The 17,367-nt window shown below is 48.7% G+C and overlaps 1 protein-coding gene across 1 annotated transcript; it reads right to left on the reverse strand.

Annotated features, from left to right (window-relative positions):
- Positions 1 to 5,294: 5,294 nt before the first annotated feature.
- GFI1 (growth factor independent 1 transcriptional repressor) lies at positions 5,295 to 16,975 on the reverse strand. Its single transcript, XM_082688687.1, has 7 exons — positions 16,833 to 16,975; positions 14,360 to 14,566; positions 13,886 to 14,068; positions 11,629 to 12,116; positions 11,381 to 11,518; positions 9,937 to 10,102; positions 5,295 to 6,687 (listed from the first exon to the last, which is right to left on the reverse strand). Exons 2-7 carry the CDS (start codon positions 14,472 to 14,474, stop codon positions 6,509 to 6,511), a joined length of 1,269 nt encoding a protein of 422 aa, XP_082544813.1. The 5' UTR covers positions 14,475 to 14,566; positions 16,833 to 16,975; the 3' UTR covers positions 5,295 to 6,508.
- Positions 16,976 to 17,367: the final 392 nt, after the last annotated feature.

Here is a 17,367-nt window from a genome sequence, read left to right on the forward strand (position 1 = left end):
AAATTAAAAAAATTATGCCAAAAATTAGTAAATGTTATTAAAAGATGTAAAAGAAGACCTAAATAAATGAGCAATATATCTTATTTATGGATAGAAAGGATTAATATCAAAATGATTTCCATTCCCCCCAATTAAATAATAAATGAAGTACAAATGAAAAATCCAACAGTTTTTCACAAGCAAGAGCCAAGATATTCCTGAAGAGAACAAAATAGGTCAGAGAGAAACCTTCCTTACTAGCTACTGAGTTTATTATAGGTTTAATTAATTAAGATGTTGTGGAAAAAAAAAAAAAGACATGATGACTTTGGCATACAGATGGACAAACGACCAATGGAGCAGATTAGGAAGCCCAGAGATAAAACCATACAGAAATAGAAACCTGACATATGACAGAGGTGGCTTTACAATTAGTGGGAAAAGGATATATCTGTAATAAATAATTTTAGAGTAATTGGTTACCTATGTAGGAAGATCTTTTAAAATTAGATTCTATTCATACCTGTATAAGTAGATTAAAAACCAATCTTTTAAAATTAGATTCTATTCATACCTGTATAAGTAGATTAAAAACCACCAGTGGTTTTTAAGTTGGTTCATTCAGTTGAGTGTTCAAATCTTGATTTCAGCTCAGGTCATGGTCTCAGGGTTGTAGGATCCAGCCCTGCATTTTCATATCTGCTTGTGATTCTCTCCCTCTCCCCTTTCCACTATCACACAGATGTGTGACCATGCACATACACACACACACTCTCTCTCTCTAATATAAATAAATTAAATAAATAAATAAAATATTTAATAAAAATCTGGGATGCCCGGGTGGCTCAGTTGGTTGGACGACTGCCTTCGGCTCAGGTCATGATCCCGGAATCGCAGGATCGAATCCCACATCGGGCTCCCAGCTCCATGGGGAGTCTGCTTCTCCCTCTGACCTTCTCCTCGCTCATGCTCTCTCTCACTGTCTCTCTCTCTCAAATAAATAAATAAAATCTTTAAAAAAAAATAAAATAAATAAATAAAACCTAATGTTATAAGCCAACATTTTAAAGTTTTTCGAAGAAAATTATAGGGAATGAGCTTATGAACATTAATCTGGGGAAGAGTTTTTTATTTAGGATATAAAAAGCATAAACCACAACCAGAAGACTGATGTATTTGACTACAATAACACACACACACACACAAACAAATCTTTCCTTCAACCAAAACAAAAAGGCAAGCTATAGATGGGGAGATGTGAGCAACACATTTAAACCTGCAGAACAGTGAGTGCTTAGAGCACATTTTAAAATATAAATTGATATGGGACGCCTGGGTGGCTCAGGTCATGATCTCAGGGTCATGAGATGAAATCTCTAGTTGGGCTCTGTGTTCAGGAGGGAGTCTGCTTCCCCCGCCTGCCACTGCTCTTCCCTTGACCATGCTCTGTCTTTCTCTCAAATAAATAAGTAAAATCTTTAAAAAATAAAATGAAATATAAATTGATGTAAAGCACACAACCCAACTGAAAATGGATAAAGAACATGAACAGGCATTTCACAGGAAAAGAAAGCTATAAGGCCAATAAACTTGTGAAAGGATACTCAACCCCACTAGAAATCAGGAAATGCAAATTACAATAACATTTCACTTCCATCTGATTGGCAAACATTTTTAAAGTCTGACAATACCAAATGTTGGTAAGGTGCGGAGAAATAGGAATTTTCCTACATTATTGGTCAGAATGTAAATTGGTACAACCACTTTGGAAAGCAATTTGATAATATCCCTCATTTCCACTCCCAGGAATATACCCTAAAGAATCTTGCTCACAGGAGATATGTGAAAGATTGCTTACTTCAGAATTTTGTGTAATAGGAAAATTGGAAATAACCAAAACTCTCCCAACAGGAGCATACAAAAGTAATCGCCAAGTATTCATACAATGGAATTCTTTATGCAGCAGTTAGATCAATGAACAAAACTGCATGTACCAAATGGACAAATCTCAAAAAGTGTTGAGTGGGAAAAAAAGGTAAGGTAACAGAAGAATACATACACTATGATACAATTTATGCTAAATAGTATTATATGTAGTTTACGGTAATATGTGTAAGTAAAGGTATAAAAATAGTCATGGCGATGATATGTACCTATTTCAGCATAGTGGACGCCTCTGACAAGAGAAGAAAAGGAAAAGGGTTAGGAAGGAACATATTCCACCATGATATTCAAACATGTCTGTAATATTTTGTTTAAAAAATAAACCCTGGGGGTGCCTGGGTGACTCAGTGGGTTAAACCTCTGCCTTCGGCTCCGGTCATAATCTCAGGGTCCTGGAATCGAGCCCCGCATTGGGCTCTCTGCTCAGCAGGAAGCCTGCTTCCCCCTCTCTCTCTGCCTGCCTCTATGCCTACCTGTCAAAACAACAACAACAACAACAACAAACTTAAAATTAAAAAATTAAAAAAAAAATAAAAAATAAACCCTAAAGTAAACATGGTAGAATTATGTTTATTATATTACTTGTTATCTCTCATATGTTTGAAATGTTTTATTTAAAAAGTGAGTAACTTCAAAGTAAAATCGGGAAATACATTATCTTAATGATTGATAAAATCCTAATAAAAATACATTTCAATAAAATGTAATCATTAGAACTATCAAAATTCTCATTGTAAAGTACGGACATTTCAGTTTTAAGTATATGTCCATAATATAAATAAATATGAGTTATCTAGACATAAACTGCAAATTACCCTGATCACGGGGTTTAAAACATAAAATCTAAATATACACACAAGGGGAAAGATTGAAAAGCAGCACTAAAAATAAAATAAACATAAACTTTTAAGCTAGAAGGGTTTGGGGTGAAATTTCTTTAATTTTTTAATTTTTAAAATCTGACTTCGTAAAGGAAATGTTACTAAAATAAGTGCATTATATACTTTCTGAAAAGTTTTTCCATAGAAATAATATAGCTGCAGAGATTTAAACTACAGTTCTCTAGAAACGTACAGTACAAAGTAGTCAGGTCCTTTCAGACCTTCTTCTAAATTCTCTTCTTTCTGTTAAATTATCAGGTTTAACAGGCAGGAACACAACAAAATGATGTGGGTCAAATCACTATCGCCACCCAATTTTTCAAGGGCAACGGCACTCAAGAATTTACCTGGGAGTGGTGATACTTTGCTATGCCTTTAATTAAGGTGGGCCTTTTAAAACTCAATTGTTCCATTCGTGTCTCAAATCAATCAGATGAAATTCACCTTTTACGTGGCCTGAATCCTGATAGCTCAGCACACCTGATAGGTAATTTAATCATCTCTGGTGTAGATGAACGCAAACTCAAATTAGCTAGTGAAAGAGCTGGTCTTCTCTGAGATAGCTGTGCTTTTCCACTTTTATGCAAGAGCTGAGCTTCACCAACTGGCTAGCTGGAGGTGTTATTAAAAATTTAGTGAAAGAAACAAAGGTGTGCTCTGGTGTCTCTTGTTACCCTTTCTACTGTTACTCCGGCAGACAAAAGGCATAGAGCCTGCCTCATGAATAATGTGACACGGAATATTCACGATCTATTTTTAATGGAGTCAGGTAATAACATTAAAAGAGATATTTGCAATCTTCAAATTTCACACGGTAACAGTCACAGTAATTTGTTTTGATTCTGAACTGAGGATATCAGGATGTGGTTTTTTTCCCCTAAAAAGGCATACTGTTAACATCAAAATTACAACTTCTCATTATAGCATTAACAAGGATTATGAAAATGGCCCAGAAGTTCTATGTCATAAGAGAAGGATAGGACAGATAACTAGATTTCAATCAGTCTACTTACCTCTTGATGCAAGTTTACTTTTCAAACCAGGTCGGAAATAATCAACTAGTGTGCACAGTGAATTCTGTGGGAAGGATGTTTTGTGATCTTTATTCATTGGGAATTTTGTTTCCCAGGACACTAGGAAGAGGTTCATGGATGCTGAACTGGTTCACCCATCGGTTCTGGAAAATTATCTTAAACTGCATTATAAAAAAATTTAAATTTTGAATGACAGTAAACTGACATGGAAAGACATGGTGTTGAAAACCAGGTGAACACAACCAAGGACTGAGATTTGGTGAGAATGGAGAAAAGCAGTGTCAAAGCCCCCTTACCCACCAGCTCAAGCGAGTCCTATGTTCAATTGGTTTCCTAAAGTCTCGAGCAATTTCTCTTCCGATTGTGCTCTAGAAAGCAGACGTGGGTAAAGACTTGACTGTCAAGATGAAGCAGGATTTTATTTTCTTTGCTTATTTACCTACTATCTCAGCAAATGCCTACTGATCTCCTATTGTGTGCCAGGCACTGTTCTGGGAGCTAAAGATTCAGCAGTGACCCAATAAATAAACCTCCACAGGACACAGTGCTCACTGCTGTGTCCCCACCACCTAGAACAGTGCCAGGCACACGTTAGGTACTTAGTCAATATGTGTGAAGTTGATTTGAACTGAAATGGACAGTCTACTCATGGTCACCATTGAACCATGCATAGCTTGGCTGGGAGACGTTAGAATGAGCACAGGTAGTCGGCAACTAGGTCAGGACCTTATTCCTTTATTCTGGTTTCATTCTCATAAAGGACTGATTCATGCAAGAAACTCCCACAGGTGGGATAGAGCCAGAAATAACCCAAATTCCAATTTTACTGCCCCTGATGGGTCTTTAGATTGAGACTTGCCTTAGGTGAGGCAACTAACCAGTATCACATACTTTCTCTCCCTTCCAGTCTCGACAGAATCAAATAGTCAGGGTTGGATTGGAATGACAGAACCGTATTCACATTTTATGGTCAAGGAAATTGGAAGCAGGGAGGCCAAAGAAGGTGCCCAAGTCACACAACATATTGGTGACAGAGGTTTGACTAACACTCAATTTCTGGACCTAAGACCTGTGATTTCTTTATCTGGAGCCGTCGGGCCTGTAAAAAAACAAAAACAAAAACAAAAAACCCCAAACCCACCCACCAACCAACCAACAAACAAAAGCAGCCCTAAGTCCTCAGAAGCACCTGTGTTCATGTGGACCCACTAGCGACTTTATAAGGTAGGAGCTTAGTTTTGTATACCTAGTTTTTCTGTTAAGAAAGAAAGGATCTTAGACGTATAGAAAGAGAAAGCAAATGAAAATCGGAGCAATTGGATTTTACTCTCTTCTGGATATTGGCTGGTCTGCTTTGCTTTTAATACCCCACTGTGGTTTCTTTCAGTGTCAACTCCTGCCACAGACTAAAACAAAGGTCTTTCCCAAATTCCCTGCCTAAAGGAAAAGCAATAGGTCAGAGTCTTAATACTTTATTAACTTAAAACATCATTCTAATAAATACGTATTAACAAACATAATGCACTCCAGAAGATCTAAAAACATTTACAGACCTCATCAAAGTAAAAATACCACTTTTTTTCTCTATAGTACACATGAAGGGTCACTCCACATGCCTGCTAGCTTAGACATCTTAAAAATATCAGCTTAACAGTAAAAAACTGAATATACACACGGATCTTGGAAGTATCTCTTCAGCTATTTTGTTGTTGTTTATGTTTGATAAAATCCAAACATGTCAGAAAAAAAGAGTTAAGATTTTGTTTGGTCTTCTTGGAATTCCTTAGGAGGGAAAAAAACAGGTTCAGTCACTTGGGGGTTCAACTGTTAGCTTCTGAGGGCAGGGGCACAGCCGTAACTTTAATCTCTGGCTCCCCAATGCCTAGCACAGGCCTGGTACCTGGTGGTCGGTAAACACCTGCTGGGTGAGGGGATAGGATCTTGTCCAGAGGTGGTGTTCTGTCCTTCCGCCTGCAGTGATGGAGCCTTCACAAGCCTCCTGCAGAGAGGACTCTCCTCTCCTCACCTCACCAAGTCCACGTTTCTTCTGCTCCTGCCTGCTGCAGGCTGCCCAGGGTACTTTGTAATTTCAAAAGTATGAAGCTCCTTCCCCACATCATTTCCGGAACAAGTCTTCGAGTAGGAGAATTGATGCCTCCAAGATTGACAGGCAGCACCCAGTAGAAAGGGGTTAACAGACTCCCCAGAAAGAAAGAAAAAAATAACACTCATTTTTCATTCTAGGTAAAAGCATTAGCACGTGTCCACCTTGTAAATGATGACTTCTCCTCCACACAAGTATCTGGGGTGGGGGAAGAGGAGGGAAAAAACTCGAAGAACTTTCTTGTCTGTGGAGCAGGGCTGGGAATGGGAAGAACTTCAGGGCCCGAAATTTTAGCTGATCCCCTCTTAACCTCGAGGCCTGAGGTGTCCAGGAGCCTATTCAACATGTCCAAAGCCCAGTCAGTCATTTGGTTCCCCCTCTGGGCTGAACTTTGAAAAGGTAACTTATCCCTTCTTGCAGTTCCCGGAAGTGAGGTGAAGGGGCTCACCCTGCTGGGAGCTCTGGACTGGACTGGAGGGCCTGGGAAGTCAGACGTGGACGGTGGCAAGTGGGGAGGCTGCCCTCCGTAGTGTTGTGTAACTGCTGCTTGCAACCAGTCAGGGCCCTCATTTGAGCCCATGCTGGGTTTCCCGGTGCCGCCTGAGGTCCACCTTCCTCTGGAAGCCCTTCCCACACAGGTCACAGCCAAAAGGCTTGAAACCTGTGTGCTTACGGCTGTGGGTGATGAGGTTGGAGCTCTGGCTGAACGCCTTCCCACACACCTGGCATTTGTGGGGCTTTTCACCTGTGAGGAATGGAGGAGGGGAGGGGGGGAAGTGTGTGAGTTTATGATGAAGCTGCAGGGGACTCACTGTGGCCCACATGCTCTTGACAGCAGCTGGCTTCATCACAGTGTGAGGCCTTCAAGCGACTTGGAGGGTGACGTGTTGCAACCAAGTCCTGGGAAGTCACGGGTGCACCAGGTGAAAGGGAGATTTTCTGAGTGTGGGCTCCCAGCAAAAGGCCTCAAACCGTTTCCTGCTAAACGGAAACAGCAAAGGCCACGTGCCCAGACTCACAGCTGAATCCACCCTGGCAAGACACCCTTGACTTTAGAAGCAGAGAGCACCCGCAGCAGATGTTCAATGTGGGGGCGGGGGCCATGTGACTCTGCTCTAATTCAGAGGAAGTTTTCAAATCTGTGTTTCCAAGTGGGTGTTGGTTTGTATGGACCAGTGAGCCTGCACTCTTTCTTGCTCTTGAAGGACAGTAGAATGTATCTGAAGCATAGACATGTTTCAAAGTCTTATTTTTAAAAATCCACATTTGGGTCACAAAGGATTTCTTAAATAGTGGATCCTTTCCAACTTGGTTTTACTTTCTTTTTATAAGGATTCTTTATATGCTAGCAAGTCTTCACCATAAATTAATAACTAACAAAGAAAAAAAGTTTCGGGGGCGCCTGGGTGGTTTGGTTGGTTGAGCCTCCAACTCTTGGTTTCAGTTCAGGTCATGATCTCAGGATCATGAGATCAAGTCCCCTGTCTGGCTCTGTCCTCAGCACAGAGTCTGCTTGAGATTCTTTCCCTCTTCTTCTTCCTACCCTCCCTCCACCCTCTGTCTCTTTCTCTCCCAAATAAATAAACAAAAATCTTAAAAAAAAAAAAAAAAAAAGGAAAAGGAAAAGTTTTGCCTTCCCCCCCCCCCCCCTAGTTCATGTGCTGTTTAATATTTGGGTAAATAGCATGAATTTCCAAAGAGCCTCAGCATGGCATTACTGTCAGGGTTTGGTCTTAGAAAAGTGCACAAAATAGATGAGGTTTGTGTTTTTTTGTTTTGTTTTGTTTTCTTTTCTTTTTTTAATTTATTTAAGATGAGGTTTTTTTTTTTGTTTGTTTGTTTTTTAATTTTTATTTATTTATTTGTTTGTCATAGAAAAGCGAGAGCAAGCACAGGCAGACAGAGTGGCAGGCAGAGGCAGAGGGAGAAGCAGGCTCCCCGCCAAGCAAGGAGCCCGATGTGGGACTCTATCCCAGGACGCTGGGATCATGACCTGAGCCGAAGGCAGCCACTTAACCAACTGAGCCACCCAGGCGTCCCAGATGAGGTTTGTTTTTGAGGAAACTTCTGTCCCTCTTGCTGTGCCCCTTTCTGTCTTCATGCTTCTCATTTCTTTGATAAGGAACCACCCATCAAAACTTAGCTTATCCCTTTAGGATCAAACAAATCTGAGAAACAAATTCTAGCTATGAGGTAAATGCTTGATAAAGACTTAATGTTTCATTGAGTCATGATCTTAGTTGCGTTTTGGTAAGGGTCTTGAATACTTTTACTTAAAAGGAGTGAGTTACAAGGAAATTTCAAGTAAGGGGTCATGATTAAAGTAGGATATTTTTCTGGGTTTTCTAAAGGGATCTCTACACTGCCCAAATATATTTATAAGCATCAAATGTAGGTGTTTGGAACACACTGAAATTTGTTTTGAATCAGTATTCATATTCCGGAATAAAATAAAATTCTGGGTCTCTTGTACTTCTCTTATTTACTATTAAAGAGACTGCTCCTGGCATAAAAACTCCCACTGATATACAATCAAAATGTTAGAGAAAGATCCCAGAATTGGAATACAGAGCATTCCATGGCTCTAAAATTTTTTTTTTTTAAGATTTTATTTATTTGTTAGAGAGAGAGAGAGAGAGATACAGAGCACAAGCACAGGCAGAGTGGCAGGCTAGAGGCAGAGGGAGAAGCAGACTCCCTGCTGAGCAAGGAGCCTGATGTGGGACTTGATCCCAGGACGCTGGGATCATGACCTGAGCCGAAGGCAGTCGCTTAACCAACTGAGCCACCCAGGCGTCCCCATGGCTCTAATATTTACTCTCAGTCTGATCTTTAGTAAATCATTTCATCATCATGGTTTTATCACCCTAAGGCTACTTACTGGGGTGGAAGTGAAGATCAAAAGAAGGGATGGGGTGCCTAGGTGGCTCAGTGAGTTAAGTGTCTGACTCAGGTCATGATCACAGGGTCCTGGGATCAAGCCACATGTTTGGCTCAGCAGGGAGTTGGCTTGTCCCCCTCCCAACCCCACCATGCCCTTTGTCTCTCTCTCAAATAAATGACTAAAATCTTAAAAAGGGGAGGGATAGATTTTTTTAAAAGAAGGAATAGGTTTCAAAGAAGTTTGTAAATTATAAAGTATTATAATAGGTAAAGAATTACCATTATTATGGCATGAACTTGCTGATATTTTGAAAAAGGCAGTAAATGAACAGAAGCTTTCTACATCTACCAACCCTAATGACTCTGAAAATAGAAAACAGTAAGTCATCAAGATAATAGATATTAGAGGTCAGAAAGACCTGAATTTAAGTCCTGGCCCTGCCGCTTGCTGTCGGGGGCAGGGCCCTGGACAGGTTACCTGACCCTTCTGTGCCTCACTTTCCTCAACTCTAGAATGGGGATAAGGAATAGTCTCTACCTCCCAGAGTTCTTGTGAGCATAAAATGAGATAATACATTTAAAACATGCTTAGCAGACAGCTTAGTAATATTTACCCTGTTTTTTTCCTCCTCAATCAGAGTAAGCTCTTAGACTGCAAGAAATTCAGCCAAGAGACCTTCTGCTCCCCTAAAAGGCTGGGAGGGAGCCCTAGGGAAAGACCTCACTTTCTGGAGCTTAGTATTTCACCCAGAGCAGGCAGCAGTTGGAGCAGCAGCTAAACTAGAGGAAGCAGCTAAACTAGAGGAAAATAGTCTTTGCAAAGATGGAGAACCTGACATTGACCAGCTGAGTGGTTCTTCAAATGCAGCCCCACACCAAGTCCCCTCTGGGGAGAACCTTGTATGTAAATGAATCTAAGAGAATCTGCCCCCTTGTTTTCTTGAACACATTGCAGTGATTAACTCCATCTAGAAGGCCTCATCTACCACTCACTCTGTAGCCAGAATATCACAGCAAAGGTGAATTATATTGGCGTCAGGGGGAAGAACAATGCTCTTCCATGCCAGCCTTCACCAGGTGTTTTCAGACAAGCCAAGGGCCTTCAGCTTACCAGTGTGAATGAAGGTGTGTTTTTTCATGTCTGACTTCTGGTGGAACCTCTTGCCACAGTACTGACAAGGGTAGGGTCGGGTGTCTGAGTGGATGAGCAAGTGTGTGGACAACGTAGATGACCTCTTGAAGCTCTTGCCACAGATCTTACAGTCAAAGCTGCGTTCCTGTGGGTAGAAAGACGTGGCATTTCTATTGTAGTCATGAAGTCTGCCATCTTCTTCAGCACTACATCAACCACAAAATCCCCCAAACCAGGGCTCTCCCTTCCTTCGGGCTCCCCTTTCACTCAGCCTACCCCATCTTCCCTCTCCCCAGATTTATTTCCAGCCTTTGCCCTCCCCACCCCAGCCTCTTCCCCTTTAACACTTTTTCTACCCAAACACTTTTCACCCACAACCCTCCACACCCCACAGCAAAAAAGTATCCCCACCCTGCTTTTTTGACACCCATTTACAAACACTTCTCCACCCTCCTCAACAGGGGGTTTAGATCTCTGTCACTTGAGACCACCACCCCCTCCAGCTCCTGTTGAGATGGAAAAATAGTACTCTTTTTAGTAAATAAATCTCTGTAAGTAAGCATTTGCTTGTCATAGTTACTTGTGTACTTAATTGCTTATCTACCTTCTGTCACTCAATTAAACTGAAAAATTCTGGAGTGGCACCCTGTCAGGGACCTGGTGTGTTATAGGGTTTTCAAGAGCCTAGCAGCTGGAAGTTGCACAACAAATATTAATAAAGGAATGCATGAAGTAATAGCAGGACAGATATGCTACTGGACACTCTAAATGAGCAAACATGCCTTCTTTTCAGTTGGGAGGGGTCAATAAAGATTAAGTGACAGCCATTTAGTGGAAAGACTCCAGACAAAAAAATCCAGAGCTGGGGCGCCTGCATGGCTCAGTGGGTTAAGCCTCTGCCTTTGGCTCAGGTGATGACCTCGGGGTCCTAGGATCCAGTCCCGCATAGGGCTCTCTGCTCAGAGGGGAGCCTGCTTCCTCCTCTCTCTCTCTGCCAACCTCTCTGCCTACTTGTGATCTCTCTCTCTGTCAAATAAATAAATAAGATCTTAAACACACACACACACACACACACACACACACACACACACACACACAAACCCGGAGCTAATAAATCTGATATATCCGCAGCAAGAGGGCTTAGAAACCCTCCTCAAACCCAGAGTAGTGGTCTGGATCATCCTCTGGAGGCTTATCAATGATGTAACACCAAACTCCAGGGCTGCCTCGAAGGCGGATCCAGCCATCTTTCCTTACACACCTACCTATGGGCAAAGGGACATGATGGAGGAGACTGGGGGCAGTCCGGGAAACCCAAGGGGAAAGCTGCCAGGAGGGCGGCCGGTGCTGCACAGACAAGCAGAACACTCCCGAATGCGAAAACCTGAACAGGGTCGCGCGCGGCCATGCGCGCCGCGCTTACCTGCGAGTGCACGGCTTTATGCTGCTCCAGGCTCACCGCGTGCCCGAAGGTCTTGCCGCACATCTCGCATGCAAAGGGTCTCGTGCCGCTGTGGGACCTGCGCACGTGCACCTCGAGCCCGTGCGGCGTGGAGAACACCTGAGGCGGGTGGGGCCGGGGAGAAGGCCGCTGAGAGGGGCCACGGGGCGCGGGCCGGGGGCGCGGGCGCGGGCGCGGGGCCGACAAAGCCAGGCGTGCGAGAGCCTCACCTTGCTGCACTTGATGCACTTGTAGGAGCCGCCGCCCAGCAGCAGGCGGGTGCACAGCAGTTCTGACTCCACCTTGACGCCAGCGCCCTTGTCCGCGTGCAGCCCGTGGCCGCGCTCCGAGTACAGCCCTCCTGCCGCCGCCGTCGGCCGCTCGTACAGCCCTGCCGCCGCGGGCCCGAAGTCGCCGTACAGCCCCAGGCCCGCGCCGCCCGCAGCGCCGCTTCCTGCGCTGCCTGCCCCAGGCGCCCCGGCCCCCGCGCCGCCCGCAGCCCGCTCGGGGCCGTAGAGCGCCGCCGGGTGGCCTGGCTCCGGGGCGCGCTCGCAGAAGAGGCCCAGGCCGGCCCCGCGCTCTAGGGCGGCGCACGGCCGGTAGCTGTGCACCAAGTGCCGCAGGTCAGAACCCGCCAGACCGCTCCAGGAGTACGGCTTGAAGGGCAGGGGGAAGGGCTGGGCTTCGTCCAGCGACGGGCACGCCGACTTCTCCGAGGCTGTGGAGGCACAAGGGGGCGTCGGGTTAGTCTTCAGACGGCGGGGCGGAGGCCGCTCCGTGGCGTCTGCAGTCGCCGGGCACTGGCTGAGTGCTCCGTGCGCCCGGCGCCGCGCTAGGTGCCATAACGCCCCCAGGATAGAACGCGCACCAGGTCTCTGGGGCTTCGAGGATCACTGGAGGCGGCAGGGAGGCAAACGGATAATTAAAATGACCTCGGTAGAGGAGATGGGTAAATTCGGCGCCAGGGGAGCGGAAGTGTTAGGAGGGTCTTTTCTGGAGGGACCCGAGCACTTCGCGGTCCCGCAGAGAAAAGCGCGCCAAGCTGTCTGTGCTACAGAAATGTTCTGAGCTGAGCTAAGCGGCCACCGTTAGCGTCTGGACAGTCCTCCTACGCAGAGGATTCAGCGTCCAGCACCATCACTCTGCCGGGCCCTACAGGTTCCCACTCGTCTTTTACTTTCCGGGATAGATAAGAAGGGAAGGAGAGGACCAATAAAATACGGCCTGGCCTAGCGAAGACATCTGTTTGAAAAACAAACAAACAAACAAACAAACAAAAAACACAAAACGGGAAGGTGTTAACATTCCTAATAGTTATTAAATAGCCATTGCAGGTAGCAAAGGGGCAGAGGGAAGAGGGTTTGGAGCTTGAACTGCCTGCCAAATACTCCTATTCTCATTACTGTCATAGATATATGGGGGGGCCCCAAATTTATCAGAGATAATAACAATTTACAATTATGGTTTAGCCACCACCTACCGGGGCCATAGCTTTCCCATATTCGTGGCCTTCTGCACGCCCTGCCCAACGTGAATTTTTATAAAACAAAATACCCAAGCTCTGCTCTCTGCATTTTGCATACGGATTTACAAATCTGTTTCCACCACACACTCCAGGCTAGCGGTTAGTGTGACAGGCTGCACCCCAGGTTTCTGTCGGAGAGATTCTGGTGACATCCAGTCTTGCAGGCCTTGTCCTGAATAGCCAACTAGAATCCTCCAGTCGGAGGCTCCAGACACACTCCCTGGAGTAACGGCTTTAGCCAAGTCAATGCACTGAGTGTGGGCTGGGGTTGGGGCTATCTTTTAAAACTAGTAAATGCAATCTGGAAATAACAGGCACTTGGCAGAATCTGTCTGGTTTGGGTTCTCTTTCCCTGGCCAGAACCCAAGACTTGATCCCACCCAACGTTTGCTCAAACCTCAGCTGCTGTCTAGAAATGAAGTCAATGGCCTGGTCCCCAAGGCTGGGCCAACCCGGCAGAACGAAAACTGAAACAGGCCCCCAATCCGCACGTAGGAAGATTCAGAGAAGGGCAGAGATTTTCGTCCCGACCCTTCCTTCCCGCTTGGCGCCCAGCTCCACCAGGCCCGATGCTGCGGGAGCCAGAGGAAGTTTTAAAGACTGCCCAGTTCTCCGTTTGAGACTCAGGGATCTGGATTTTGGGAATCCAGCTCTTTCTAAACAGTCAACTGATGAGAAAACGAAATGTCGAGGTTGCTGTCGGTCAAGACGACTTGTTTTCTCTCCCCAACAATCTCCGTCGAACGAATGTTAGGAAAGAACAACCCGGGTTCAGCCGCCTCGGAGCTAAGCAGCAAATAGTCCCAGAAAAGCCAAATGCCTACCCCACAGGCCCTTCACCCCATGAACAAGCTCTCTCCGCTCGGAAAGACTCTCCGCCACCCATTTAACATTTCTCCACCCACAGCCGCCACAGTTTATTCTCTGCTGCCCCGGCCCCAGAGCTCCCAACAGGTTCCTACCTGGAGACACAGAAGGCGATGGAGGCCTCCAGAAATCCTCAAACTCTGAGCTTCGGTCGCAGACGCTGCCCTCACAGCTGCCGGGGGATACGGAGGATCTCTCTGGGGCCTCAGTGAACTGTGACTCGGGGGACAGACGACCCCGGGGCTCCGTCTTCGCCCCGCCTGCGCTCGAGGCGCTGCCTGCGGAGAAGAGGGAAGATAGGAGCTCAGGCTGGGCCTGATTGGGCCCAGTGGTTCTCAAGTGGCGCCCCCCAGACCGTGGCACCCCAGCGTCCTCCTCTTTTCCCAGACCTGGCGGGAGCAAAAAGGCCCTGGCACCTCGGCAACAATCCCGGAAGGCACGCGGACGGTAGGAAACGAAAAGGCAGCAAACGGGGTGTCAGGGTCTCCCTGCCGGGTTCCTGGGTGATGGTGTGGCGGGGCTCAGAATCTATATCCCTGGGAGCCCCGTCCGGCTCTCACACTCCGTACCTGCTCCGCCTGGCGCCAGGACATTCTCCAGGCGGAGGGAATAGTCGGGTCCCGGGGAGCGCGGCTGGTGGTAACTGTGAGCCTTCTTGCTCTTGACGAGGAACGAACGCGGCATGGTGGCCGGGCGCGCTCTCCACTCCGCTCCCTGAAGTGGCAGTCAGCCCACTGTTACCCTGAGGGCTTGCTCAGCCCCAGCTCTCCGCAGACCTGCGAGAGGAGAAGAACCGGATGGAAACGCGGGTCCGCACGTCCCGGGGCCCGGCACTGGGCAGCCGGGTGGAGAGAGAGCTCCGGCCGGGAGGAGGGAGGAAGGCCCGCAGGAGGAGGGGCTTGGCCCCGCTGCGCCGCGCTCACCAGGTGGCACTCGGACAGGTGGCGCGAGCCCGCCGCCGCCGCCACAGCTGAGCGGTAAAACCCGTCCCGGGGCCCAGGCTCAGGCCTCTTCCTTCTGCCCTGCCCACACCCCATTGGCCCCTCCCCTTCCCTAGCAAAACTCGGTCTCACAATCAAAGTCACCGGAGAGCTGATGTCCCCACCTGTCCAGTTACCCTAAACTCGATCACTCACTGCCTGCCTGGCCCTGTTTTCGGCCTGGGGAGGAGGGCAGGGACGCGCTGATCAATTTAGCGCTGGGAGATGTGTTCCTGGTGGAGGACCGGGAGGGGGCTAGGAGCCAAGCCCTCCAAGATCCCGCTAGAAACTGGAGGGGGGTGGGATGGAAGGAGCGCACTAGGCCAACTGAGGAGCAGGGTCGGGTGACAACAGCAGAGGGGCTGAGGGCAGCAGAGGCAGGAGAAAAAAGCCAGGAGAGAAAAGGAACAGGAAGGTGGTGGGAGGGGGTATGACAGAGAACCGACCCCGGCCCCCGGTGGAGCTCGCATCCCGGTGATCTCCCTCCCTCCTTGCTCGTGCCTTACGCGAGGAAAATGTTGGTTTGGAGGCGCAAGTGCGGCGGAGGCAGGCAAAGTCTGCGGCAAGACATTCTAGACCATGGAGACCTAACCTCGGAAAACCAAGTCTTAGGAAAAAGCACTTTTCGTTCTGCTCACCGAAAACCTTCTTTGGGGGAAGTCGAGCCCGATTCGCGCACGCCGGCTCTGAACGGCGCGCGGTCTGGAGTCCGAGGAGAACCCACAGTTTAGCGGAGCGGGAGAGCGCAAGGTGCTCCGCGGCGGCCAGAGCGCGGGGGTCCAGGCGGGGGCCTGAGAGGGAGCTAGCAGCCGCGCCGCTCTCATTAACCCCCAATCAGTTCACCTAATCCCGGGGTCGAAACTTGAGCCCGGCGGTTAGGCGGGGCAGCGCCTCCAGCTCAGCGCGGGGCTGCTGGGGGCGGAACCAGACCGGCTCCTAGGTCTGGGGAAAACGAATTTGCCTTCCTCTCGATGGAGGCCGGGTTCACATGGGAGAGCAGGCTCCTCGGGCACAGCGGCTGTCCATGGTCTTGTCTAGTTCAGAAACAAGGGTGCTGGGGTCGCAGCAAGACCCCTCGTCCTTGGCCTTCGCGAGGCTTAGGCTGCCAGATAAGGAGCAACGCGGCTCTCAGGGCAGGATGCAGGACCTAAGTCTGCCCGTTGGCGCTCCGAGTTCAAAACGAATTCTCAGGGACTGGTTCCTTAGAGGGCATTCCACGTCCCACTGTGGTGGGGTGCCACCTGTCCCCGTTTGAGACCGTCCCTAAGGTCGAGGCTTGGACGTGCTGGGGCTGCCCCAGGACGCCGTTCTGCCACCACAGTTTCCCCTGGGCCTCTGCGTGAGCTGCCACTTCGGCCGTATAATTAGACACCACAAATGCAAAAACGAATTCCTTAGACAGACGTGAAACTCAGAGGTAAAGGAAAATGGGGTGAAACCGTCTCGAGGGCCCTGCTGAGGTGTGGGTCTGCGTCGGCGCGAAGTCGGGCGGAGCGGGGGGAGAGGGGGACAGAGGAGGAACTGTCCCCTCGGGCGCTGAGCCTGTGCTGCCTGGGACCGCGCAGGATCAGGCGGGCACAGAGGCGTCCTTTCCACCCAGGCCGAGCCCGGCGCCCCTCTCTCCTGCAGGCTGGCCCGACCCGATCCTGGGAGAGCGGAATGGATTGGGTGGGGGTGGTAGGGACGAGGGCTGAGCGCGTGGGAAGGCTACTTCGCGCAGCAGCTGGCGGCGGGAGGGCGGGGCGGCCCCGGGGCGCACGCGGGCCCAGGCTTCTCTTCACCGTCTGGGCCCGGGAAGGCGGGAGTGGAGGCGCCGAGGGACAGCCTCCCGAGCCCAGCTGCCACCGCCTCCCACCAGATGTTTCCTTCCCGGATGAATCCTGCTCCCCTGCGCCCAAATCCCTGGCGGATGGGGTTCTCGGGGCTCCCGCACAGTGGCCAGCAGCGGGGGGCAGGGAACCCGGCGGCGCCCTCTGGTCGCCCCCGCAGTGGCGGTGCCGGGTTTTTTCCCGCTGCCGCCCCCAGCAGGGGGGCAGGCGCAGAACTAGCGCAGCGGACCTACCTGCGGGGTCAGGGCGCGGGCACTGCGCTCCGAGAGTTTTCAAACTGAGTTGCTTTCGGGAGAGACTGCGCTGTCTCTGACTTTTTTTTTTTTTTTTTTTTAATCTCCTTCCGAGCTCAGCCCCCAAAACCACAGGCTTCACTTCCTGAGCGTTAAGGAGTAGCTCTCTTAGACCTCTCAGACCTGCCTCCCCAACCCCCAGTCTGGGCGCGCTCCTTTGCGCAAGGGGCTAGGAGGCGGACAGGGGGCCCGGCCTTTTCAGCGGGTCTCCCAGGAGGTCCTCCGCGTTTTTGCTCTGTGGGACTGCGGGGGATGGGGAGACGCGGAGGGCACTAGAAATGACTCAAAAGAAAACGAACCATTCTTGACTCTTGGGAGACTTCCGCAGCGAGAAGAAGTCACAGATTCAGGACACAGATTGACTGGAGAACCAGCTCCGAGGAGGTCTCCCCGCCCCCCTGGCCCGGGACACCCCCACCCCCACCCCAACACCGGCCGCCGGCTTGGGCCGTGCCGCCCCCGGGTCGGGGCCTTG

Source organism: Mustela nivalis (assembly GCF_964662115.1).
Source record: "Mustela nivalis genome assembly, chromosome: 10".
NCBI lineage: Eukaryota > Metazoa > Chordata > Mammalia > Carnivora > Mustelidae > Mustela > Mustela nivalis.

Excerpts from the sequence above, each read along its gene's own strand:
- GFI1 (XM_082688687.1), bottom strand. The coding sequence starts at position 14,474 with ATGCCGCGTTCGTTCCTCGTCAAGAGCAAGAAGGCTCACAGTTACCAC. Across the intron at positions 12,117-13,885 it reads ATCGCCTTCTGTGTCTCCAG|CCTCGGAGAAGTCGGCGTGC; the intron begins GTAGGAACCTGT and ends GTGCCTCCACAG. Across the intron at positions 6,688-9,936 it reads ACACACCTTCATTCACACTG|GTGAAAAGCCCCACAAATGC; the intron begins GTAAGCTGAAGG and ends CATTCCTCACAG.